Here is a 27,892-nt window from a genome sequence, read left to right on the forward strand (position 1 = left end):
ACAACTATATTTAGTGTAGTTTGGTTCATCTTCTTTCAACTGTATTACCAGTTTTAGGCATGAGAAACCTCAGTATGAACGTAAGCTTTCCTCCTGCCAACATCGTGTAGATGAAATGCAGTTTCTCGGGAACCAAATAAAGCATGAATAGGAAAAGGGCAGCTGCCATTGATACCCCACTCACGTAAAATAGACCACGGAAGTCTTTAAGGTTTAGAATTTTCGCAGAATCCTTGGAGCGTGGACCTGATTGTTGGTTAAACCACTTATCCTCTAACTTCTTTAAAGTCCCATCTTCTCGTAATCTTACAATCTGTCTCGAGATCTCAGGGGCCAAGGGTGAACCTTGAGGGAATGCCTGCAAATTATAGAGATATTAACTAGGAAGAAGAATAGGTAGTGTTGGTCTACAAATTGTAACCAAACAAACCCAGTATATCCTCGAAAGTAGGGTATGGCAGGGTGAGTTGTACGCAGTCCTGACCTCTACCCACGAAGAGTAGAACGGCTATTTTCGTGAAGACCCATGGCTTTTGCAGAAGTGTGAGCGAAAAGAAGACCACCGCACTCTTCCTTCTCTCAATTTACACATGGTCTACAAGTTGTCAAATACTCCCTCCTTCCAAAAATAAGTGTCTATCATGAAGAAGGCTCCGCTTTGGGAATGTGTATTTATTACACTTTTTAATTAATTAAATGACAACTTTATCCTTAATCATAGAAAGAGAAACTTTTTCCATCTCATAACTAAGGGTAGAACGGGAAAGTGACATTTACTTTTAAAGGTGAACACTTTTTTTCGGGTAAAACTAAAATAAAATTGTGGACATTTATTTTGGGATGGAGGGAGTAACAAGTTAAAGGTAAGCATGGTCCAGTGAGGAGACTTACAAAGCCAAAACCATTAGTGGTTGCTTCAGAGACGGTCATGGAGTAACCGGATGGATACAGTGTAAGGAATTCCTTAAGGTAAGGAACTTCATCAACAATTGCATCAACACCACCTTTCTTACTCCCAAGTGACAAAGCATCGGCATATTCCTCAGATGTAGAATAAGGCTTCAACCTGGTGTCTACAAAATTCAAGTTATTCTTTATAAATCCCTCCATAAAGGAACCATATCGGTATCCAATTGAGTTTGCCTTTGATGCTAACTGAATTTGTTCAATGGTTAATAGTGAACTCAATGTTGCAGTGTAGCTTGAAGCGAGAACGAGCACTACAAACAACCACACAATGACTACAAATCTTGACAAATTACTCTGCAGCTTCTCCCCTGCAAATGCAATTACAACAATTAGTAAAACCAGTATGCCCATATCGCTAGACTTGTATGCTGTTGTTTATTTAAGTCAGGTCTGCATACATCCCCTCCCCCCAGGGTGACCCCACCTCCGGTGGTACATACTAGGTTTGTTTGGTTTGGTTTGATTAATAAAACCAGAATGACCATATCGTTAGACTTTGGAGTTATGTTGGATTAAAGTACCATAATAATTGGAGTGGTTACATCCAAGTACCATAATGGATAGAAGAGAATACGCACTAACTACATAATAATTGGATTAAAGTGAAACTTGGTAGCGTTAAGCGTACAAAAAAGAGAGAAAAAAAAGATGTGAGCTTACTATGAGCATAAACAACGGTAGAAAACGCAAACCAGAAGGTTGTTCCGATCTGTTGTCCACGTGAACCTTGAAATTCTTCATTTGTTCGATGTTCAAGAATCCAAATCACAAAACCCAGTAAAATAAAGAAGCAAGCAGATACAACCCAAAGCTCTGAACTAAGGGGTTTCATAAAGATCCACATGCTTGCGTCTGTGTTTCGAGATAGTGTTCCAAGGCCAAAATCGGTGTACGGTATTGTGAAGTCAACATATAGAGATCTGTTAGCTGTAATTGTTATATCTCCAATGGCAACATCAAATTCCTAATGCAAACAATAATGAAATACAACAGATTATAATCCTTTCCCTGTGCATTTGCTTGTGCTGAAAGCCATGTAATTCATTGCACAGAATACTGGATTAGAGAATATGCATACCCGAGTGTGGACTCGATCTATAAGATCGTTGTAATTTACTGCTCCAACTGTAGAATTAATCATAAATGGAATGAATTGAAAATCTATATTGTGGCTTAATGCAGCAAAGGCAGCTTTGCACACTTCTACACAAAACCCTGAAGCAACTGTTGAATTAGTTTGAGCATCATAATCCACTTGAAAGAGTCTCCCTGATCTGGATTGCACCGGAATGCCAAATCTGAGGTTTTTGCTACTCATTTGTAGCATCCTATGTGTTGGATTAGTTGTGATACCTCCTGGCCAGATGATGGCTTCCAGGCCATCATTGGAAAATGAATTCAACTTTCCAATCTTTTTGGTGAAATCAGCATCTGTTGTCCAAAAACCAACCCTATGTTCCCCTTTACCTACGATGTTTATTATTTCTAGGACTTGTGCAGTAATCCTCCCATTCATAAATTGGAAAACACCGCCTAAACCATGAAATGAGATTCCTAMCATCTGRTTCARAAGTGYTGTACCCCTWTGGCTGGAGCCAGTCTTTTCCARAGATTTCATGTTCCGYWTGAGAACTTGTTCTACAGATTCRGTCCTCTCAACAGCCATTGCTAGTGCTGAAACTGCATCATGTGCCCAAATAGCATATGCATTTATGCCCTTGATATCCATCAATGTGTTCCTACCATCATATTCCTTTCTCAATTTCCGAGTGAATTTGTGAAGATCACTTGATTGTGGAATATATGATTTAAAACCCACKACCCCTTGCATTGWCTCCATGACTTCATCATCCATGAAATTTATAAAGTCCATCGTCTTACTAGTAATAATCCATTTGTATCCTTCACCCATCATTCCTATATATTTTGCATTCAGCAAAAGGTAAGATGCAAGAGAAGGTGAAGTATGCAAAACAAATATTTTTGTTTGCATAGTTGAAAGCTTGTGAAGCTCTTCCTGGACAAGTTCATTGCTAGCAGAGGTTGAAATTAAGCTCCTATATGTYACAGATATGCTCCTCTCTCCCAAGGCATTGGCCATAAACGTAGCCATATCTCTCCCATTAGCAGTGTCCTCGCAGAAAACAATCAAATTCTTCCATCCAAAGGATTCTGCCATTGCTGCAATGCTTTTAAATTGAATGGTTTCATCCTGTGCAACTTGAAGGAAATAAGGATGGTTGTTGAAAGATGGGGTTGGTGAAAGTGAAAGAATAGGTATTCTAGCTTCATCCCCGAATACTGCTAGGAACTTTGCTTCAGATGTCGAGTCTGAACCTATCATTGCTTGCACTTTTGTCTTGTCCAAGAGATCAAGAGCTGGTGGCCAAAAAAAAATTCATAATCAGCGATCTGCAAGGCTTAGTATGTAGCTAGCATTTATGATTGATCTCCAAAAGAGTCCTTCAGGAGAGAAGGGGTGTTCCAACATATTTTGAAAAGAAAGTGTCCAAGTCTAGTCAACGTGAGACTCTAACACGCCCCCTCCAGGCTCCAGCACCCCCCCCCCTTTCAAGCGGTGGCAAGACGGTCGAAGATGTCCCAGAGTGTTGAGTCCCGGGAAAATATATCTTAGATGACAGACCTTGGCTATGACATGTGAAAATATATACAACCCCATTGATTACTCTCTGAAAGAGCCTTTTGAGGAGAGAGAGGGGAGGGGGGGTTTCTAACATATATTGATGGGATGTGTATAAGTCTAGCCGATGGGGGACTTTAACAAGACTAACCACTACAAGGAAACCATCAATGTTGTGGATTCACCCTATATCCGGCTAATGTTATTCGAGCTTCAGTGGATAGTTTACGCTCCATTTAGATATGTTGTGCATCATTTTGGCTGTGTTTGATCCTTTCCATCTTGGTATCTATAATTTGAAAGAACATCCTACCCTTTTTAAAGTATGGAAATTACTACAACTCTTATAATAAGACTCGAGATTATTAGAAAATATTCGACTATAATATTTCAAACATATTAGCTGATAAAATATTTTAAAATTGTCGAGTTTTAGGTTGAATCAAGAATTCTGATTATATAACCTATGAACAAACCTTCCTAAATTTTCATTGTTCAAGAAGTATTCTACTCGATACGAACACCAATTTAGAAATTTTTGAATGCTATAACTAAAAAAAGTTTATCAGGAATAGCAACCTGCCCCTTCAAGTTTAAAACACACATGTGAACCAAGCTACAGGTAGATGCATGTCAATTGTGGGTTTTCTTTTCTCTAAAAGCGTTACACCATACCAATTCATCCTTGTGAGTAATAATAATATGTAAAAATTCATGGTCTCTGGTGACACCATAGGCACCATTAGAGATGGCCAAAAACCGGTCCCGGGCCGGTCCCAATCGGTCCTCACCTTTTTCATAACCGGCCATAACCGGTCCCGGTCCCAGTCGAAAATGATAGGACCGGTCAAGGTACTTCATAATCGGTTATGCGCCGCTGGTCCCGGTCCCGGTCCCAACCAGTCCTTGCATTAAAAAAATAAGATTTTTTTTGATTTTTTTAATTATATATATTTTTAATACATTATAAAATTTACAATTGGGTCACTCAAATACACTTTAAAAATGCGTTTTAATATAATTAAAATTACGTTTTCTTATAAAAATACATTATAAAATTATTTAAAAATACATTTATTTATAAAATTATTTGAATTTTCGGGCCAGGCCGGGCCGGTCCTGCATAGTCGGTCCCATAACCGGTCCCGGTCCCGGTCCCGGTCGGTCCCGGTCCCACGAAACTACCAAAAACCTCAACCGGTCCCGGTTTTCGGTCCCATAACCAGTCCTTACCGGTCCCGGTCCCGGGCCAGTCCTTTGTTAGTCCCGGTCCCGGTCCTCCGGCGGTCCCGGGCCGGGCCGGGCCGATTTGGCCATCTCTAGGCAACATAGTAGTATGTGTACATAAATACATGGTGGGGGTTTGTTGGAAAAAATTTCAAAATTAAGTAAATAAGTTCAAGTGTTTTGGGTTGAGCCTTTGAAAGAAGAGAAAATTTGGATTTGGTGGGTTTCACCTTATCCCACGTAGGTGAAAGAATAGAACACAAGTGGTATATAAGTGGAACAATTTTCTATATATTAATATATATATATATATATAATATATATATATTTTTTGGAAATGGTGGGGTCCATATAATTATTTTTGACAGTTTAATAAATGACATATGGTGACGTTTCATATACACTTGTATGCATTATGAACCATTGTGATGGTTGAGTTGGTGGTTAGCAACTGTTGATACAAAGGCACCTGCTTGAACAGTCACGACGCTTTATGGAATCACAAATAATAACCGTTGGTGCTGTTTGAATATTTGTGACGGTTCAAACCGTCGTGAAAGGTAAAAAACTGTCAAAAACTGTCAATTCGTGACAGTTCAGAGGGTTGTCACTTATATATACCTACTTATAAACACCAAAAAAAAAAATTCTTTTAATATACAAAATTAACCTAAAAGTATTTTGCTATAGAATCATACTTTTAGGCTTCTTGAAATCCTTAATTACTCAATAGTCCGATCAGGATATCACTACGTGTGTGTTGTTGATAATCAATCTGCATACGTTGCTTCATTGTATCTTAAGAAGCAATTCGCCATAATCCAAAGCACCTACGATGGGGGCGAAATTGCTTTAAGGATAGAGAGTTTATATACTCGCCTTGAAAGCAATAAGTAGTAGATTTAATTTTAGTCATTTTATACCTCTAGTTTAAAACCCCGAAAATAACATATAGGGCACCTTTCCTGTATTATATACTCTTCGTATAATTGTGAGGTATTTACTTTTTATCTTCCTACGCATTTTCCAAATGAAATCCGGTATGGCTAAATAAGACTTACCAGCAGATAGAGCATGCAGTGGTTCTCCATGGGCGTCTCTGTAGTGAAGAACTATCCTTGTTTTGTAGTGAGTATTGACCGTGTAAAAGTCAGATACCGCCATTGTAATGCAGCTATGAACAATCTTTCCAACCCATGATCTCATATCTAGAATCGCTCCCACTGGGATCTCCTTGAAGGATGGATCTTCCTGTGCTTTTAGATGTAGCTGAAAACAAAGCAACATCAATATTAGAAACAAAAGGTCTCTGCTCTTCCTGCCAATGATCTCCATTATTGAATGGTAAAAAGCTCCTACTGCCATGCTGTTTTCTTATACCCTTTGGTCTTCTATGATCTTCTCTCTTTTTTATTGATTAATCTCGTGAGAAGGCTTCATTCAATCAGTTATGACCACATATACTCCCACATACATCATTCAACTTCTGAACCAAAAAAAATTGTTGTTTAAATATTATATTTCCAAATTTTAGAATAACAATAAGAAGGATTTAAATGTCACAGGCTGCCTGGAAATTTCTTTATTCCATTTATTTACATGCTGTCAACATCAACATGGACATGGTCAAACCAAAGAGATCATCAAGAATGTAATCAATATATATAAAGAAATCAAAATGTCAACCACACAAGGATCCTTGGGTTTAGGTGTCATTATATTAGCTCACATCAAGGTAAGCTTTGCATCATATAAACCCATTCAAGAAAAATTTTAAGCAATCTCTTTTTTGAAGGCCAGGAAACAATCTTTTGACTGAACCAAATAGAAACCATATGATCTTCTTAGTCTATACTTTATGTACATGTTTTAAATAACCAACTTCACTTACAGTTTTGGTTTCATCCAGTTTTTCAATGAGCATGATCATGGCAAGACAAATCATAACCTCCCCCATACAAGCATTTCATCGAACATCTGGTTTGCATCTAAATGCACCTACAAGACAAGGATCCAGATAGAGAATAACTAAATACTCTACTACTACGACTTCTAGAACCCATTATACATAAAACTAGTATTGGTTAATAGAAAAAGGGAATTCATACCGGATGAGTGCATGTGTTCAAGAACCGAAATATGGAATCAAAACAGAACGGAACAAAAATTCAGAATTTATCTGTCAGACAACCATGTAACCATGCCAGAACCCATCAGATGGGTTGGCAACGATCATCTACTGAGTCATGGTCGAGACCATGGGTCTCGGTTAATCACGCTCTGGCTACATGGTTCTGGCTCATCAACCAGACATGGGTTACTGTCTTCTTAGGAATCAAGAATACAGAGGTACGAGCCTATAGAACAGATCCTGTTCAAGTAAGGTCGTGCTTCTCCATCCCTCTCTTCTTCATATATGCATTTTTCCATTTGAAGTCGTAAACGATGTGGGAATGCATTTACGGGTTTAATTTAGAAACCATGACATGTTATGAGGTTTGTTAATCAAGGGTAGTGGTTGTATATAGATTCATAATAAAGTTTCTTGAATTCTGAGGGTTTGTTTTTGTTATTTGAGGCCACAAATTCACAGGGTTGAAGACAACGCAAACTACGTACAACTCATAACGTTAGTGGTCTCATCTTTTTTGCTTCCCTTAATTTATATTATTATTACAATAATAAAATATATAGTAATTGTTATTAGTATGTTTAGATTTTAGTCAAATTATTTGATTGGAGGTTTAAGAAATTTGATAACATTCTAAAAAAAAAGCTGGAAAAACTCCATCTTCCCTGCAATTTGTCGGGATGTAGTCTAGGAAAATGCTTAAGATGAACAAAAGAAAATGATTATTAGAATAAGACAATTAATATTCTCGTGGAATGACTTTATTTGATAATAAATAGTAAGTTTAAGAGGACAAACGTCGTATGATGTTACGTTATATCTTTTCTTTATTACTGTATTTAAAATATGATTAGTAATAATTATTAATTAGAAAAAAGGGTTGAATTTTATCTCTCTTAGAGATTCCATTAGAAAGTGAAAACCTTACCAAAAAGAATTTTAATAATAATTATCAAATCTTTAACCACCAAACTCTAATTTAATCATCCTTCCTAATTATTTTGACACCCCACAAACATCAATTTCCATTAATAATATTTAATTTTGTACTGCAAAAATTCATATTTTAATTTATGGCAATTAAATGGATTATTATACTTTTTTTTTATTTTATACAAAATTTATTCTATTTCAACCAAAAATTAAGTACTAGGCAATAGTGGTAGTGGTGGTGGCAGTAGCAGTTGCAATAGGCGGTGGTCGATGATGGTTGTAGAGGATGAGAAGGTGGTGGACAATGGTCGTGGGAGCCGGTGCTAGGTCAAAGTGGTAGTTGTGAAGGAGATGATAGTGGTAGCCGTTGGTGGTGGAGATGGTTAGGGTGCCGATGGTGGTGGTGGAGATGGGGCGGTTGCGGCAATCAAACCAAATATTATATTAACGTTATATCAACTGAAGGTAGATTGTTAAAAGTGTTAAAACTTTTAGTACTGTCTCATTTTGTCCCATCTCGGTTCATCTATCTTGGTGTGACAGGAAAATGCCAAATTTGTCCCATCCTGCCCTTGTCCCATGTTGATTAAACGTGGAACAGTAAGTTTGTTCATGTCCTGTCAAAACTTGTCTAATGTACCAAACACAACCTTAAAAATTCAAAAAAAAAAAGTCTAATTATGATTTTTGACTACTTAGGGGCCGTCTACTAAACGCTTACCTGGTAAGTGTTTACCAGGTCACTTACTTTGTCGGATTAACATGTCAATGACCAAAAATCTTACTCTATAAGTGCAATTGTAAGGACCAAAAGTCTTACCCGGCAAGTGAGGGTAACGACTCTTACCCAATAGTGTTTACCGCGTAATTTGTTACATACGATATTTTTTTTGATGGAATATAATCTTATCCAATAAGGTAAAGTAATAGTGTTGAATTTTACCAATAAATACTTGTTAGGTTAGCGTTTCGGTAAAGGGTCCCTTAGAATCTCGAGTTTATAGGATCATTCTTTTTAAGAAAGTGTATTTTATATTGCGATAAAATGCTTACATCATAACATAAATAACTACTCGATTGTTATTCGAGTCATCTTCTTTCAACAGCATTACCAGTTTTTCGGCACGAGAAACCTTTTGATCAACGCTAGCTTTCCTCCGGCCAGCTTCGTGGAGTTGAAATGTAGTTTCTCGTGAACCAAATAAAGCACGAACAGGAAAAGGGCAGCTGCCATYGACACCCCACTGATCACWAATAGAYCAYGCAAGTCTTTAAGGTTTAGAATTTTAGTTGTAGGCGTAGAATCCACCGGTTGTTGGTTAAACCACTTATTCTCCAACTTGTTTAAAGTCCCATCTTCTCGTAGTCTGGCAATCTGTCTCGAGATCTCAGGGRCCCAGGATGAACCTCGTGCAAATACCTGCAAACTTTATMTGCATCACACTACAAACTGAAAATAGCAAAAGTAATGAAAGTTACCGATGAGGAGACTTACGAAGCCAAAACCATTAGTGGTAGCTTCAGAAACGGTCATGGAGTAACCAGAYGGGTATTGTGCAAGGAATTCCTTAATGTAAGGAATTTCATCGACAATTGCATCAATACCGCCTTTCTTACTCCCACGTGACAAAGCATCGGCATATGCCTCTAATGTGGAATACAACTTCAATCTGGTGCCCTGAATTGAGTTCTTATTATATCCTCTGTTAACGAAAAAGGAAGGCGAGTATCCAATCGAATTTCTCTTCGATGCTAACTGAATTTGTTCGACGGTTAACAACGAACTCAATGTTGCAGTGTAGCTTGAAGTGAGCACCAGCACTACAAACAACCATACAATCACTACAAATCTTGACAAATTACTCTGCAGCTCCTGCCCTGCAATTACAAACACTTGCTCGGTTTCTTTTGTCCAATTCATGTTTTCCGATGCATATTGGAGTTTGATCGTTTCCTCTGATGACCACTATGACTATTTCGTTAGACTTAAGGTTACAAAACCCACTAACGAAATCGGCTTTATAGGATGCCAAATATGTCTAATGTCATAATAGACTGTTTTATAAGACTTAATGATTTTAGGACCACACAATGTAACACATTTATATATAGGACACAATTGTTTGGAAGTAGAAAACAGTTTATTAGGACATTTAGACATCTCTAGCATAACTTTAAAACAGGTTTTTGTAGTAGTGATCCAAACTTTTGCCATCCAAGTAAAAATATCAATCTAAACTTAATGGAATGGCGTGTTAGAATATGAAAATGATACATATATTCTTAGAGATAACAAGACAAAGAAGATGTCAGAGCTTACTATGAGCATAAACAAGAGTCRAAAAGGCAAACCAAATGGTTGTTCCGACTTGTTGTCCTCGTGAACCTTGAAATTCTTGATTTGTCCGATGTTCAAGAATCCATATCACAAGTGCCAGTAAAATAAAAAAGCAAGCAGACGCAAGCCAAAGATTTGAACTAAGTGGTTCCATAAAGATCCATWYGCTTGCATCGGCGTCTCGTGATAGTGTCGCAAAGCCAAGATCGGTGTATGGCAATGTGAAGTCAACATATCGAGATCTGTTAGCTGTGATTGTTATATCTCCAATGGCAGCATCAAATTCCTGATGAAAACAATAATGCCATRCAACAGATTAATAATGCTCTCKGTGCATTAATTTGCTTGTGCCGAAAGTCATGTAGCTAGAATATATTGATTACAAAGAGTACTGGATTAGAGAATATGCATACCCCAGAATGGACTAGATCTATAAGATCGTTGTAATCTATTTCTCCAATTTTAGAATTATTCCTAATTGGAATGTAATGTAAGGCTACATCCTGACCTAATGCAGCGAAGGCAACTTGGAACACTTCTGCGCAAAACCCTGAAACGACTGTCGAATTAGTTTGAGCATCATAATTCACTTGAAAAATTCCCTTTGATCTAGAATGCGCTGGAACGACAATTCTGAGGTTTTTGCTACCCAGTTGCTTGCTATGTGATGTAATACCTCCTGGCCAGATGATGGCTTTCAGGCCATCCTTGGAAAAGGAATTCGACTTACCAATCTTTTTGGTGAAAGCAGCATCTGTTGTCCAAAACCCAACCCTACGTTCCCCTTTACCTATCACATTTACTATTTCTAGGACTTGTGCAGTAATCCTCCCATTCCTAAATTGGAAAACACCACCTAAACCTTGAAATGATATTCTTAACATCTGATTCAGAAGTGTTGTACCCTTTTGGCTGGAGCCACTCGTTTCCAAATATTTCGATTTAACAGCTTCCATGCTCTCAACAGACATTGCTAATGCTGAAACTGCATCATGTGCCCAAATAGCATAAGCATTTATGTCCTTGACCTCCATCAATGGGCTCCTACCATCATATTCCTTTCTCCATTTCCAAGTGAATTTACGAAGTTCCCTTGATTGTGGAATATATGATTTAAAACCCACTGCCCCTTGCATAGACTCGATGACTTCACCATCCAAGAGATTCAAGAAGTCCATAGTCTTGCTGGTGATGATCCATTTGTATCCGTCACCCATCATTCCTAGATATTTTGCATTCAGCAAAAGGTTGGTTGCAAGAGAAGGTGAAGTATGCAACACAAATACTTTTGTTCGCATAGTCGAAAGCTTATGAAGCTCTTCCTGGACAAGTTCATAGCTAGCAGAGGTTGGAAGTAGGCTCCTATACGTTATAGATATGTTCTTCTCTCGGAAGGCATTGGCCATAAATGTAGCCATATCCCTCCCATTACCAGTGTTCTCACAAATAATGATCAAATTCTTCCATCCAAAGGATTCTGCCATTGCAGCAATGCCATTAAATTGAGTGGTTTCATCCTGTGTAACTTGAAGGAAATAAGGATCCTTGTTGGAAGATGGAGTCGGTGAAAGTGAAAGAATAGGTATTCTAGCTTCATCTCCTAATACCATCAGGAACGTTTCTTCAGCTGTCGAGTCTGAACCTATGATCGCTTGCACTTTTGTCTTCTCCAAGAGCTCAAAAGCTGGTGGGCAAGATGGAATTAGCAATCTACTCAATGTAATTGGGACTAAAAACTGTTGGAATTTTTGTAAGTTTGGAAGTTTTTCCATCCCCCATTCGTAGAAATGCAAACTCTAATTGAGTTTATAAGCCTTTACGTTCAAGTGGGTTTTTAATGTATTGTGGACCTTATGAAAGTGTAACGCACACGCGAGGAGGTGAACTTGCATCTTTGATAATAAAACTTGGTTTTTATTAAAGTTTTGATCTTTATCAATAAAGCTTCAATCTTTATTAATAAAGTTTATTAAAAATTTTATCAATAAAGTTCTAATCTTTTATTTTGAAAAGTTTTCCTTATTAAACCGTGAATATTGACTATCCTTTTAATTTTTCAACAAAAACTACCCCTTCAAGTATCTAGTACATACATGCTAACCAAGCTACAGGTTGATGCACAGCGTCACATGGTTTTAAAGGGCATATCTATACCCAAGTTTGGGTATCAGTTGCATTCCTTGATATTTTAGCCACGGGTATAAAACGGCGGATCTAGAAACTTAGCTGACTAGGGTCAAACTTAGGGGTGTCAAAAAAATTCTGAAACTGAATAACCCACCCGAGCCACATGTAAGGGTGGATATGCCAAGATGCAAGCTACAAATGATTTCTAAGGTCCCAAAACAACAAATGCGAATCAATTCATCTGTTGGAGATTAATGTATTTTTTTAAGACTTTTGATTCTCCATTTTAGAGAAATCTTGGAGAATCTGTTGGAGATGCTCTAAATTTCTCCAAATTTGGAGATCTCTCCGGAACATGATTACCATGAGAGAGAAATGGAGTTTTTATTATATTCCACCAATACGTAACCATGAGAGAGAGGGTTCTTTAGAGATTTTGAACTTTGGTTCTCCATTTTGGATAACTTTTAGAGAATCTGTTGGAAATGCTCTAAGAAAACATTGCAAAAAGATCTAGCAGTAACAAAACAAAGAAATTGAGATGGAACAACAATTTATTTAAGAAACCAATATATATATATATATATATATATATATAACAAGAACGATCAGCAATGGGGTCGGTGTAATTTCCAATGGGCTCACAAGGATAAAATGCTATGGAGAATTAGGATAAAAAAAAGATTTGGAGAAGTGAAAATGAAATTTTAAAGAGATACGACTGTGGTCAACTGACCCCATAACCTTTTATAATACTTACCAGTATGTAGAGCATGCAGTGTTTCTCCTTGGGCATCCCTGTTGTGCAGAACTATCCTTGTTTGATAGTGACTGTTGACCTTGTAAAACTCAGATAATGTGATGATAATGCAGCTATGAATGATCTTTCCAACCCATGATCCCATATCTAGAATCACTCCCACCGGGATCTCTTTGTAGGATGGATCTTCTTGTGCTTTTAAATGTAGCTGAAAGCAAAGCAACATCAATATTAGAAACAAAAGGTTTGTGTTCTTCCTGCCATTGATCTCCATTATTGAATGGTAAAAACCTCCTATTGCTGCAAGTGAAAAAATATGCTATGCTTTTCATTTAAGACCATCTTTTCTCTTTTTATTAATTATTCTCATGAGAAGGCTTCATTCAATCAATTATGACCACATATACTCCACATRCATCATTCAAGTKCTGAACCCAAAAAAAATGGTGTTTAAATATTATATTTCCTAATGTTTAAATAACAACAGTAAAAGGTAGGTGATAGTTTAATGAACGAAGAAGGCTAAACAGTTGCTAATTGAAAAGGATTCAGATGTCAGAACTGCCTGGAAGTTTATTTATTCCATCGACTTAAATGCCGTCTTTTTCAAGATGGAAATGAGCAAAATAAAGAGATTATCAAGAATGTAACCAATATATAAAAAAATCAAATTGTCGACCACACACGGATCCCTCAGTTTTGGTGTCATTATGCTAGCTTACATAGTTATATATTAAGCTAAGCCTTGTAGATATATGCTCATTCAAGAAGAATTTCAAGCAATTTCTTTTTTAAAGGCTAGGAAACAATCTTTTGACTCCACCAAATAGAAACTATATAATCTTCTTTAGTCTATACTTTAAGAAATTCTGACTGGGTATTGGAGCAACCATTAAGGTTCCCCCTTTACTGTTGGAAGGCCATTCTTGACAAACCCATCAATCATAGAAGTCCAAACTATCCTTTGTATAAACAAGTTTAGACACCACAAGCTTCTTCAATGAGTCCATGATCATGGCAAAGACAAATCATAACCTCCCCCATGGAAGCATTTCATCAAACATTTGCTTTGCATCTAATAGTATACCACATTTTCCATACAAGCTTCAAATGCACCTACAAGACAAGGATCAAGATAGAGAATAACTAAACACTCTACTTCTAATACGGCTTCTAGAACCCATTATACATAAAAACTAGTTTGGTTAATAGAAAAAGGGAATTCATACCGGATGAGTGCATGATCATCTGAAGAAAGATCATATCCTGCCCGCAGAGACATTTCATCGAACACTTGCTTTTCAAGAACTGAAATATGGAATCAAGAAAGATCAGAACAAAAATTTAGAATTTATCTGTCAGACAACCATGTAACCATGCCAAGACACCATCATATGGGATGGCAACGATCATCTACTGAGCCATGGCCTAGACCATGGGTCTCGGTTAATCACGCTCTGGCAACATGGTTCTGGCTCATCAACCAGACATGGGTTTCTGTCTTCATAGGAATCAAGAATACAGAGGTACGAGCCTATAGAACAGATCCTGTTCAAGTAAGGTCGTGCCTCTCCATCCCTCTCTTCTTCATATATGCATTCTTCCATTTGAACTCGTAAACGATGTGGGAATGCATTTACGGGTTTAATTTAGAAACCATGACATGTTATGAGGTTTGTTAATCAAGGGTAGTGGTTGTATATAGATTCATAATAAAGTTTCTTGAATTCTGAGGGTTTGTTTTTGTTATTTGAGGCCACAAATTCACAGGGTTGAAGACAACGCAAACTACGTACCACTCATAACGTTAGTGGTCTCATCTTTTATTCTTTTATCTTCTCCTTTGCTTTCCTTAATTTATATTCTTAATATCTATACTATATTATAAAGCATTTGATAAAAATTCTTAAAAACTATTGATGCATCTTACTTAAAATTCAAGATTACAAGTATATTGTGCGTAAGTACAACTTATTAAAGCTTTATGTTTGAACTCGTGTAACTAACTGTGGATAAACATAATCAAATAAATGATAAATATCTCAATTTAAAACATAAAAACATAAAAAATCTAAAATATAATTAAGATAATTATTATCTTTATAAAAAATATATTATTAAACCTAAATTAAGTTACTTCATTACGTTAAAATAAATCATAATAAAAATTTTGAATTAAAAGAAATACACAAACAAGAACTTTTAAATAGTTAATTTGATACTAATATTGATATATTTTTTGCAAATTTTATATGATATTTTTATATTTATATTTTATTCAAAAATAAAAACATTATCGCTTTCGCAAAAATCACATAAAATCGTATTATATCAACATATATAAAAAAAACAAAACATTGAAATCGAAATGTGTCTCGATGCATTGCACGAGTACCCTTCTAATAATAATAAAATATATATAGTAATTGTTATTAGTATCAATTCTAAGAAATATGATAATTTTTTTTGTTATTATCAGTTTTACTATTCAAAGTAAGTATTGAGGATTTGGTCAAATTATTTCATTGGACAATATCAGTTTTGAGAAATTTGATAACATTCTACAAAAAAAATCCGGAAAAACTCCATCTTCCCCTTGGTTCGAGTCCAAGCATTAGTCCCAGAGAACTGTAATTTGTCGGAATGTAGTCTAGGAAAATGCTTAAGATGAACAAAAGGAAATGATTATTAGAATAAAAAATTATATTTAGTATATTTTATTAAATTATTATTGAATCAAATATGTATTTAAATATTTATTACATCTAATTCTATGATTTTAATTATTAAGTTGTATATTTTAATAATTAAACTTTAACTACTTATATTAATGTGAATATATATTTGATATCTATATTTTTTTGGTTAAAAAAATTATAGTTAAGAAGCCATTTATCTTAATTATTTGGTGTATAAATGTATTTACTTAATCATTATTTTATTTTATAGTCTTAGCCCAAAAAGAAATGAAAAAACCCAACTTGTGGCAAACTTTTGTGGACTTCATCAAGCCCAAATAGAGCCCACATCTTCTCAAAAATCTTGAATCGGCCTGATGCAGTTCGATTGAGGAGGCAGAGAGGGGCTATTCGAGAGAGATCGAGGGAGCGAGTACGTGGGATCGATTGGATTGGTGAGGGACGTGATCGAAGAAGTCGGAGGCTGGTTCGTTATAAGAGACGCGAGATGGAGAAGAGCAAGGGCTGTTCGACAGGGGAGAAAAGCAGTCGGTTCGTTCGGGGAGAAGAGACAGTCGCGAGGGCTGTTCGTTTTGGAAGCAGCCGACAGCAAGAAAAATCGAGGGCTGTCGATTAGAGGCAGAAATCGAAAAGGATCRAGAGAGGGACAGCAGACGGGAGGAAGAAACCGAGTGACAGCAAGGGGCTGTCAATTGAAAACAGCAGCAAGCTGTTTGATTGGAGAAGATGGATGCGAGACGGTGGTTCCATTGAAGAACACGGATGCAAGAATTGGAGAAGACAACCTTTTCTCATCAATCTTCCTGATTCTTATGGTARACCTAAAACCCTTAGAATCAGTAACTTAGTTTAACCATGTCTTGCTAATTTGTTCATTCCAACATTGATTTAATTAGGTTTTGATTTGTTATTGCTTTGAGATTTYATTRTAATCGTKTTTGAACAAGCTTATTTGTTTGATTTCTGAACTTAATGTTAATCCTAKTTGGGTTTTTAATTAGTTTAGCTAACTGATTGGAAATCTTTTATGGAATGGTTATTCAAAATACTTAGATACGTAATTGTCTTAGAGTTTTGATAGAGGAACAATAGTATTCATTTGGTTTCGATAAGGTTTCCGAATTGAATATTTGAAATCTTGTGATTAGAGCCTCGATAAGCCGAGCTTATGAGCTTATGGCTTTGAATTGGTAATTTTTCTAGTCCGATAAAGCTAGTCGCACCTATGAGTTTAAGAGCTTATTTAAACTTGTATTTGTGGTTAAGGGTTGATTAGAGAGCTTATTTTAGTCAACAATTATCTATGGAAAATGTGGGTTGTTAGAGCTTGTTAACGATTAAAGCCAATTCGGGCTTGTTCTTTCCGTTTACATTTTTGGAATCGATGATAGGCACTAATATCTTAACCGGTATTAAATCGATGTTGGGATTTTAATCAATTGTTTTAGTTTATATTATTGCATTTTTAGAGTAATTAATCAAATTCAAACCCCCCCCCCCCTTTTTTGTGATTATTAGTATTTTTACGCTTCCATCGTGTGCTTGATTCGCTAGTCGTATAACGTTAGACCGAGTCTCTGTGGATTCGACCCGACTTACACTACTACAATTTTGGTTGTAATTAGTCGTTAGTTGGAATTTATTATTTGGTGGACTCGGCATCCGTCAATATTATAAATGCTGAAGTAGTTATTGATGTAACAGTAGAGATCATTTTTGAAATATGAGTAATCACAACAACTGATGTGGGACATTTGAAGATATTGAGATTTCATTGATGTGGGATGGTCTAAGATGATTTTCCATTGACGATTTCGAATGGGTTATAGTTTATTTCTTCGTATTTTTCAATTTGAAGCAAGTCGTGACAAATATTTCATCCAACGGAGAGATGGGCTCAATAGACTTGGTTTATAAAAAGTTAAGCAAGTTTATTTTAAATGTTTGCATATTTTTGTTATAGCATTTTCTACCAATTTGAAGCGATTTCGTCGTGCTGTTGAAAAAGTGTTTGCATGCTGTTACCTATGCGCACTGAATGCTATGATTGAGGGAAAGCTACTCCAAATTGGTGAATGATGAAGGTTTTTACAACTTTTGGGTAGTTTAGATTGTATGTACCGTAAATGAAAGAACCAAGATTGCATATGTTTACATTTGTCCGACGATCTCCACGCGAAGGGTTGGTCGCAACTATTTGGGTATGGGCGACTTCACCCACGACTCTAGGTCGCATGCGAAGTCACGGGGGCTCCCAAACCTAGACGGGTTTTAAATCTTTATTTGGCTAGGGTTTTACTTGTTCCAAGCATATCTCTCTCTTTGCACGTTTGAAGCTTTTTTGTGGTGAAAATCAGATAGCGTAGCTTTTTAACTATAGGATCATTATTAAAGATAAACTCTATTATAATCATTATCTGTTTGACCATCAATATAAAAGTTTCGTCTCTCACCTATTTTGTAACAATGTCGCCAAAAACTTACCATTACGTAGTTTGCCACTTTTCAAACCAAAAAAATTAGCCATTTTTTATTGCGGCTCTCAAGTTCCGGTTTGTTTGTGAAAGAGTAGCATATTACCAGAAAACTGAAAAACAGTAACAAAAGTTGGTCAACGGCTATATGAACATCAATGTATATAGTTTGCCACTTTAGTTTATTTTTTATGTCTAATTTTATCTGGTCATTTTCGGCCGTTCTGTCAGTTTTATCTCAAGGACCACTGCAAAGCCAAACTATCTAAATCATGGGTTGTTTACCAAATTTTCTATTAAGTCATGTATGGATAAATTTGTCTGTCTGGATAAATTTATGTTGTTGTTTACTTTTCTGTCTGAATCAACAGTCTTAATAACATAAATGACCAATTTACCCCTGATCAAACAACAAATACCTAAAAAAGGCAAACAACAGTTTGAAATTTCTTGTTTCCATGATATATACCATAATCTCTATTTACTAATCAACTAAAGGTGCAAACAACAGCTTGAAATTGGAAATTTCTTGTACCCAATTTCTAATTTTCAAATGTTTCACAGTCATTGTAACCTAAAACCTAAGTAGGACAAAGAACATAACCAAAACCCATAATCACCAAATGCCATACACAACTGTGTGATTTTTGAAACATTAACAGGTAAACAAATGTAATAAAAATAGCAAATATTAACAGGTAAGCAAACCTTAAGCAAACAGCAAAAATTAACAGCAGCAAATACCTTAATCGATAGATTTTGGAGAAGAGAGCAACAACCGATGTAGAAGAGAGCAACAGCCATCAATCGATGGAGAAGAGAGCAACATCTGTCGATCGATGGAAAAGAGATCAACAACCGATGGAGAAGAGAGCAATAGTCGATCGATGGAGAAGAGACCAACAACCGATGGAGAAGAGAGCAACAATCGATCGATGGAGAAGAGATCGAAGGTCTTGCGTTGAGAGAGGCACGACAATAGGGTGTTGGATCGATGGAGAAGAGACATGAGTTGAGAGAGGCGCGACTATTGTGTAAGGGTAGGGCAAGTTTTTACCTTGGCTTAACCTGGACAACACAGGTTTTTCATCTGGGCAGCCCATTTCTGAGCGAATAAGCCCAAGGTAAACAGTCTTGCTTGTCTGTGTGAATAAGTCGGTTTATCCACTAAGCTCATTAAGCCTCAAGTAAACAGGCCCTCAGTCACACTAGACTGCTTTTTTGGTGGTTTGATCACTTCCCAAACGGCCTTCACGATTTGGTTTTTGTAGTTTGAGGGTTAAACCGTTCATGTCTGACCGCAAAACACTTATTACACAATTGTCTTAAAAGCTGTTTATTTTTCTTTGGATCAAATAATAGATCCTTTCATGGACCATGATTCACCTTATTATGCAATCCATATCCAGACCAACTTATTACACCGATTAACGGGTAAATTTTTCAAATTACATTGTGTTAATAAAAAATATTTTAAAAGTATATTGTCGAAATAAGAAAAGATGAATGTAAAATGCTATAATAATAAAATTTATAAAAATAGCTTCTTATTTCATGCATTTAACCATTTTTTCTTTAACCAACATTATTGCCTCTTCTCCTTCCTTTTGCCGACAAGCAGAATTTCACCATCAACATTTTTTAACCGATGCTATTCTCATTCCTCCCCTATGTTGTTACTAAGGTTAGAATACAAAATGTCGGTCAGGACCGATATTCGATATATCGGTGATATATCAGTGATATACCGGTCCAAAATAACGGTTAATATAATATTTCTTAGAATTATATATATATATATATTACAGAGAGAGTTTGTTTCAAATACAATTCATCGCATTTGTACAACCAATGCAACCCAATAAATTGAGATATTTATGGAAATGATGAGAGTTCATTTATTATGATTTGAATATTTATGGAAGATGAATATGGTTCATTAATTATGATCAATACTTTATATTAGGAAACAATTAAAATTTCTATGAAATCACATATTAATAAAATGAAATGGACGGTTGAGATTGGGTTGTATTGGTTGCACAAATGTCAAGGATTGTATAATAACCAACCTCTCTCTCTCTCTCTCTCTCTATATATATATATATATATATATATTTCAAATGCAACCATGTTCATTTGTACAATCAATGCAACTCAATTAATTAAGATATTTATGGAAGTGATGAAAGTTCATTTATTATAATTTGAATATTTATGAAAGATGATTATAGTTCATTAATTATGATTAATACTTTATATTAAGAAACAATCAGAACTTTTATGAAATGACATATTCATCAAATTAAATGGACGGTTGAGATTGAGTTGTATTGGTTGTACAAATATAAAGGGTTGCATAATAAGTCATCTATATATATATATATATATATATATATATTATGTATCCCTCCATAGTCATAACATATGCATTAATTAGAGTTTAGAAATATAGTTTCAAAATTAAAACATCACATCATCTAAAGTGATCAAAAATGAGCTAATCGCAAGCAATAAGTTCGGCATCCAAGTCAACATCATCTAATACGTTCACTTATTCGTTTTTAGATTAGCTTCCCAATCTTCCTCTTCTTCCCCTTCATCTCCAACATGATCATCATGAAATAAGAAAAGACAAGGTGTAATTTCAAAGCATCTGCAGCAATGTACAAGTCTTAAAAAAGCTTATCTAGTACAAATAACAAAGCAATTGTACAAGTCTTAATGCTTTAAAAAACAAAAACCCACTCCACCTTAATATCTTCATCGTCATCTTCATCGTCCGAATTATCGGACAGTCGGTCCACCATCACCGCTCATCTCCTTCAAGATCTAAGAGGTCCAACACATTTACCAGAAATTTATAAAAATAGCTTCTAAAATAGATATAACAATACCTTTTTAAATACATTTCAGAAAACACTTACCAAGTCCACCACATTTAGAGCACCTCCAGTGAGGTTTTTACTTAATTATTAAACCACTATTGTTTTGGGTTAGTTTGGAAACATATTGTCTACTAAAATATAACACAATCACTTGTATCAATTTACAACCCACAAGGAAGGGCAGAACAAATTCAAAATTTACGGTAGAACACAAGAAGTATATTTAGTGTAGTGGTAATATGAAGTTTGGTTCATCTTCTTTCAACTGCATTACCAGTTTTAGGCACGAGAAACCTCATTATGAACTCTAGCTTTCCTCCTGCCAGCATCGTGTAGGTGAAATGCAGTTTCTCGGGAACCAAATAAAGTATGAATAGGAAAAGGGCAGCTGCCATTGATGCCCCACTCACGTAAAATAGACCACGGAAGTCTTTAAGGTTTAGAATTTTGGCAGAATCCTTGGGGCGTGGACCTGATTGTTGGTTAAACCACTTATCCTCTAACATCTTTAAAGTCCCATCTTCTCGTAATCTTACAATTCGTCTCGAGATCACAGGGGCCAAGGGTGAACCTTGAGGGAATGCCTGCAAATTATAGATATATTAACTAGGAAGAAGAATAGGTAGAGTTGGTCTACAAATTGTAACCAAACAAACCCAATATATCCTGCTCGTAAGCAGGGTATGGCAGGGGCGAGTAGAACGGTTGTTTCCGTAAAGACCCGTGGCTTTTGCAGAAGTGTGAGCAAAAAGAAGAAGAGGACATTAGGACAAGGAGGATAATCAAGACTAGGGCATAATAAGCGGCAGAAAAATGCCTAATTTAATTGTCCTCGCGATCCCTAACTCCCTACTTCCTATCCACACTAGCTACATATCTCTACCTTAATTTAACTATCCTAACCCTGCTTCTCCACGAACTCCTATTAGAGGTCTATGTCCTGGAAAATGCCTAATGCTGCCATGTCCAACATAAATTTCTCATCCCAATTCTTCCTCGTCTGGCCTTTCCTCCTTGACCGTAAAAATTTCTACTCTCCTCACTGGCGCCACCATTGATCTCCTCCGCAAGTGTCCCAACCACCGCACTCTTCCTTCTCTCAATTTACCCATGGTCTACAAATTGTCAAATACTCCCTCCTTCAAAAAATATGTCTATAATGAAGAAGGCACAACTTTGGGAATGTGTATTTATTACACTTTTTTAATTAATTAAATGACAACTTAATATTTAATAATAGAAAGAAAAACTTTTTTCATCTCATAACTAAAGGTAGAACAGGAAAGTAGACATTTACTTTTAAAGGTGAACACTTCTTTTCGGGTAAAACTAAAACAAAACTGTGGACACTTATTTTGGAACGGAGTGAGTAACAAGTTAAAGGTTAGCATGGTTCAGTGAGGAGACTTACAAAGCCAAAACCATTAGTGGTTGCTTCAGAGACGGTCATGGAGAAACCGGATGGATACAGCGTAAGGAATTCCTTGAGGTAAGGAATTTCATCAACAATTGCATCAACACCACCTTTCTTACTCCCAAGTGACAAAGCATCGGCATATTCCTCAGGTGTAGAATATGGCTTCAACCTGTTGTCTACAAAATTCAAGTTCTTCTTAATATATCCTTCCATAAAGGAACCATGTCGGTAGCCAATTGAGTTTGCATTTGATGCTAACTGAATTTGTTCAATAGTTAATAGGGAACTCAATGTTGCAGTGTAGCTTGAAGAGAGAACGAGCACTACAAACAACCACACAATGACTACAAATCTTGACAAATTACTCTGTAGCTTCTCCCCTGCAATTACAACAATTAGTAAAACCAGTATGACCATATTGCTAGACTTGGTGGTGTTGTTTATTCAAGTCAGGTCTGCATATATCCCCCCTCCCCTCCCCCCGGTTCAACTTTCTGGTAGGTGGGCTCATTTGGTTTGGTGTGATTAATAAAACCAGAATGACCATATCGTTAGACTTTGAAGTTACGAAACTACAGTCCCCAAAAATTTGCCATCAGCAATCTAGAGTTATTACATCCAAGTACCATAATGGATAGGAGAGAATACGCACTAACTACATAATACTTGGATTGAAGTGAAACTTGGTCGTGTGTCAACCGTAAAAAAAAGAGAGAAAAAAAAAAGAGATGTGAGCTTACTATGAGCATAAACAACGGTAGAAAAGGCAAACCAGAAGGTTGTTCCGATTTGTTGTCCATGTGAACCTTGAAATTCTTCATTCGTTCGATGTTCAAGAATCCAAATCACAAAACCCAGTAAAATAAAGAAGCAAGCAGATACAACCCAAAGCTCTGAACTAAGGGGTTTCATAAAGATCCACATGCTTGCATCTGCATTTCGAGATAGTGTTCCAAGGCCAATATCGGTGTATGGTATTGTGAAGTCAACATATAGAGATCTGTTAGCTGTAATTGTTATATCTCCAACGGCAACATCAAATTCCTAATGCAAACAACAATGAAATACAACAGATTATAATCCTTTCCCTGTGCATTTTCTTGCTCCGAAAGCCAAGTAATTAATTGCACAGAATACTAGATTAGAGAATATGCGTACCCGAGCGTGGACTCGATCTATAAAATCGTTGTAATTTACATTTCCAACTGTAGCATTAATCACAAATGGAATAAATTGAATAGCTACACCGCTGGTTATTGCAGCAAAGGCAGCTTCGCACACTTCTACACAAAATCCTGAAGCTACAGTTGAATTAGTTTGAGCATCATGATTCACTTGAAAAAGTCTCCCTGATCTGTATTGCACCGGAATGCCAAATCTGAGGTTTTTGCTACTCATTTGTAGCATCCTATGTGTTGGATTAGTTGTGATACCTCCTGGCCAGATGATGGCTTCCAGGCCATCATTGGAAAATGAATTCAACTTTCCAATCTTTTTGGTGAAATCAGCATCTGCTGTCCAAAAACCAACCCTATGTTCCCCTTTACCTACGATGTTTATTATTTCTAGGACTTGTGCAGTAATCTTCCCATTCATAAATTGGAAAACCCCGCCTAAACCATGAAATGAGATTCCTAACATCTGATTCAGAAGTGCTGTACCCCTTTGGCTGGAGCCAGTCTTTTCCAGAGATTTCATGTTCCGCTTGAGAACTTGTTCTACAGATTCAGCCCTCTCAACAGCCATTGCTAGTGCTGAAACTGCATCATGTGCCCAAACACCATAAGCATTTATGCCCTTGATATCCATCAATGTGTTCCTACCGTCATATTCCTTTCTCCATTCCCGAGTGAAGTTGTGAAGATCACTTGATTGTGGAATATATGATTTAAAACCCACGACCCCTTGCATTGTCTCCATGACTTCATCATCCATGAAATTTATAAAGTCCATCGTCTTACTAGTGATAATCCATTTGTATCCTTCACCCATCATTCCTATATATTTTGCATTCAGCAAAAGGTAAGATGCAAGAGAAGGTGAAGTATGAACGACAAATATTTTTGTTTGCATAGTTGAAAGCTTGTGAAGCTCTTCTTGGACAAGTTCATTGCTAGCAGAGGTTGAAATTAAGCTCCTATATGTTACAGATATGCTCCTCTCTCCCAAGGCGTTAGCCATAAACGTAGCCATATCTCTCCCATTAGCAGTGTCCTCGCAGAAAACAATCAAATTCTTCCATCCAAAGGATTCTGCCATTGCTGCAATGCTTTTAACTTGAATGGTTTCATCCTGTGCAATTTGAAGAAAATAAGGATGGCTGTTGAAAGATGGGGTTGGTGAAAGTGAAAGAATAGGTATTCTAGCTTCATCCCCTAATACTGCCAGGAACTTTGCTTCAGATGTCGAGTCTGAACCTATGATTGCTTGCACTTTTGTCTTGTCCAAGAGATCAAGAGCTGGTGGCCAAAAAAAAAATCATAATTAGCGATCTGCAAGGCTTAGTATGAAGCTGAAATTTAGGATTTCTCTCCAAAAGTGCCCTTCAGGAGAGAAGGGTGTTCCAACATATTCTGAAAAGAAAGTGTCCAAGTCTCGTCGATGTGGGACTCTAACACCCCCTCCAGGCTCCAGCACCCCACTCAAGCGGTGGCGAGACGGTCGAAGATGTCCCAGAGTGTCGAGTCCCGGGCAAATATGTGTACAAGTATAGCCGATGTAGGACTTTAACAAGACTAACCACTACAAGGAAGCCATCAATGTTTATGGATTCATCCTACATCCGTCTAATGTTATTCGAGCTTCAGTGGATAGTTTGCGCTCCACTTAGATATGTTGTGCATCATTTTGGCTGTATTTGATCCTTTTCATCTTGGTATCTATAATATTAAAGAACATCCTACCCTTTTGAAAGTATGAAAATTACTATAACTATTATAATAAGACTCGAGATTATTAAAAAAGATTCGGTTATAATATTTCAAACAAATTCGCTGATAAAATATTTTAAAATTGTGGAGTTTTAGGTTGAATCAAGGATTCTGATTATATAACCTATGAACAAACCTTCCTAAATTTTCAGTGTTCAAGAAGTATTCTACTCGATACGAACACCAATTTGAGAAATTTTTGAATGGTATAACTAAAAAAAGGTTACCAGGAATAGAAACCTGCCCCTTCAAGTATGAAACACACATGTGAGCCAAGCTACAGGTAGATGTATGTCAATTGTGGGTTTTCTGTTCTCTAATAGTGATACATCATAGCAATTCATCCTTGTGAGTTAGAATAATCCGTAAAATTCCATGGTCTCTGGTGACACCACAGGCACCATAGTAGTATATACATGTATAGGGAACCTTTCCCGTATTATATACTCTTAGTATGCTTGTTCGGTATCTACTTTTTATCTACCTACGTATTTTCCAAATGAAATCCAGTATGGCTAAATAAGATTTACCAGCGGATAGAGCATGCAGTGGTTCTCCATGGGTGTCTCTGTCGTGAAGAACTATCCTTGTTTTGTAGTGACTATTGACCGTGTAAAAGTCAGATACCGCCATTGTAATGCAGCTATGAACAATCTTTCCAACCCATGATCTCATATCTAGAATCGCTCCCACCGGGATCTCCTTGTAGGATGGATATTCTTGTGCTTTTAAATGTAGCTGAAAACAAAGCAACATCAATATTAGAAACAAAAGGTCTGTGCTCTTCCTGCCAATGATCTCCATTAGTGAATGGTAAAAAGCTCCTATTGCTATGCTGTTTTTTATACCCTTTGGTCTTCTATGATCTTTTCTTTTTTTATTGATTAATCTCATGAGAAGGCTTCATTCAATCAGTTATGACCACATACATCATTCAATCAGTTATGACCACATATATCACATAAACGGTATGTGATATTTTAGTGAATGAAGAATGTTTGCTAATTAAAAAGGATTCAAATATCACAGGCTGCCTGGAAATTTCTTAATTCCATTCATTTACATGCAGTCAACATCAACTTGGACATGGTCAAACCAAAGAGATTATCAAGAATGTAATCAATATATATATAAAGAAATAAAAATGTAACCACACACGGATCCTTGGGTTTAGGTGTCATTATATTAGTAGCTCACATCAAGGTAAGTTTGCATATATACACCCATTCAAGAAGAATTTCAAGCAATCTCTTTTTTGAAGGCCAGGAAACAATCTTTTGACTGAACCAAATAGAAACTATATGATCTTCTTTAGTCTATACTTTATGTACATGTTTTAAATGACCAACTTCACTTACAGTTTTGGTTTCATCCAGTTCTTCAACGAGTCCATGATCATGGCAACACAAATCATAACCTCCCCCATACAAGCATTTCATCGAACATGTGTTATGCATCTAAATGCATTTACAAGACAAAATAGAGAATAACTAAATACTCTACTTCTACTACGACTTCTAGAACCCATTATACATAAAACTAGTATGGGTTAATAGAAAAGGGAATTCATACTGGATGAGTGCAAGATCATCTGAAGACAGATTATATCCTGCACGTAAAGGCATTTCATCGAGCACTTGCTTTTCAAGAACTGAAATATGGAACCAAAACAAGAACCGAACAAAAACTTAGAATTTATCTGTCAGACAACCATGTAACCATGCCAGAACCCATCAGATGGGGTGGCAACGATCATCTACTGAGTCATGGTTGAGACCATGGCTATCTGTTAATCACGCTCTGGTTATATGGTCGTGGTTCATCAACCAGACATGGGTTTCTGTCTTCTTAGGAATCAAGAATACAGAGGTACGAGCCTATAGAACAGATCCTGTTCAAGTAAGGTCGTGTTCGTCTGTCTATCCATCCTCATTATATAACTGCATATCTTTGTCGTACGTGTCGATGTGGGATTAGACCACTTGCAAATGGTAAAGCAGAGTACAACGTTTTAGGCATGAGGTACAAGCCACAGTAACAGTGTCGCCATTGTTACTGTGATTAAAGAGCTTGATGAAAAGGGGGGAGAAATATATATTCGGTAAGTTGCATATGTTATGATAAATTTCTGTTCAATAATGTTGCACAACAAGTATTAATTCAACATCATGAAAAAAAAGATTGTTTTATTTATCTGCAATAACGTGATAGAGGATAACTTGTGAGCTATTTAAGATCAACTATCTCAAGTTCGGTCAATATTTTACTCGAGTAAACTTAACTCGAACTCGAACTAGACTCGACATTAATAATGAGTCGAATCGAACTACTCGATATATATATATATATATATATATA

At 36.4% G+C, this 27,892-nt stretch overlaps 3 protein-coding genes and 3 non-coding genes across 6 annotated transcripts; all 6 read right to left on the bottom strand.

Annotated features, from left to right (window-relative positions):
• Nucleotides 1–25: 25 nt before the first annotated feature.
• Nucleotides 26–14,760, bottom strand: LOC112517859 (glutamate receptor 1.2-like). Its single transcript, XM_025125229.1, has 7 exons — nt 14,356–14,760; nt 14,162–14,242; nt 13,127–13,334; nt 2,048–3,348; nt 1,630–1,933; nt 892–1,277; nt 26–358 (listed from the first exon to the last, which is right to left on the bottom strand). Exons 2-7 carry the CDS (start codon nt 14,168–14,170, stop codon nt 26–28), a joined length of 2,541 nt encoding a protein of 846 aa, XP_024980997.1. The 5' UTR covers nt 14,171–14,242; nt 14,356–14,760.
• LOC112518792 lies at nt 7,014–7,226 on the bottom strand. Its single transcript, XR_003069863.1, has one exon. It is a non-coding gene; the product is annotated as a small nucleolar RNA U3 (small nucleolar RNA).
• LOC112517668 (glutamate receptor 1.2-like) lies at nt 8,996–11,795 on the bottom strand. The gene is made up of 4 exons (XM_025125043.1): nt 10,653–11,795; nt 10,222–10,525; nt 9,397–9,722; nt 8,996–9,321 (listed from the first exon to the last, which is right to left on the bottom strand). The coding sequence occupies exons 1-4, from the start codon at nt 11,721–11,723 to the stop codon at nt 9,010–9,012; spliced, it is 2,013 nt and encodes a 670-aa protein (XP_024980811.1). The 5' UTR covers nt 11,724–11,795; the 3' UTR covers nt 8,996–9,009.
• Nucleotides 14,479–14,692, bottom strand: LOC112518796. The gene has a single exon (XR_003069866.1). It is a non-coding gene; the product is annotated as a small nucleolar RNA U3 (small nucleolar RNA).
• Nucleotides 14,761–21,297: 6,537 nt separating the features above from the next.
• Nucleotides 21,298–27,584, bottom strand: LOC112517860 (glutamate receptor 1.2-like). Its single transcript, XM_025125230.1, has 7 exons — nt 27,561–27,584; nt 26,893–26,991; nt 26,065–26,272; nt 23,763–25,063; nt 23,345–23,648; nt 22,599–22,984; nt 21,298–21,771 (listed from the first exon to the last, which is right to left on the bottom strand). Exons 1-7 carry the CDS (start codon nt 27,582–27,584, stop codon nt 21,439–21,441), a joined length of 2,655 nt encoding a protein of 884 aa, XP_024980998.1. The 3' UTR covers nt 21,298–21,438.
• On the bottom strand, nt 27,231–27,443 carry LOC112518795. The gene has a single exon (XR_003069865.1). It is a non-coding gene; the product is annotated as a small nucleolar RNA U3 (small nucleolar RNA).
• Nucleotides 27,585–27,892: the final 308 nt, after the last annotated feature.

Source organism: Cynara cardunculus, assembly GCF_001531365.2.
Source record: "Cynara cardunculus var. scolymus isolate 2C chromosome LG 9, CcrdV1, whole genome shotgun sequence".
In the NCBI taxonomy this organism is placed as follows: Eukaryota; Viridiplantae; Streptophyta; class Magnoliopsida; order Asterales; family Asteraceae; genus Cynara; species Cynara cardunculus.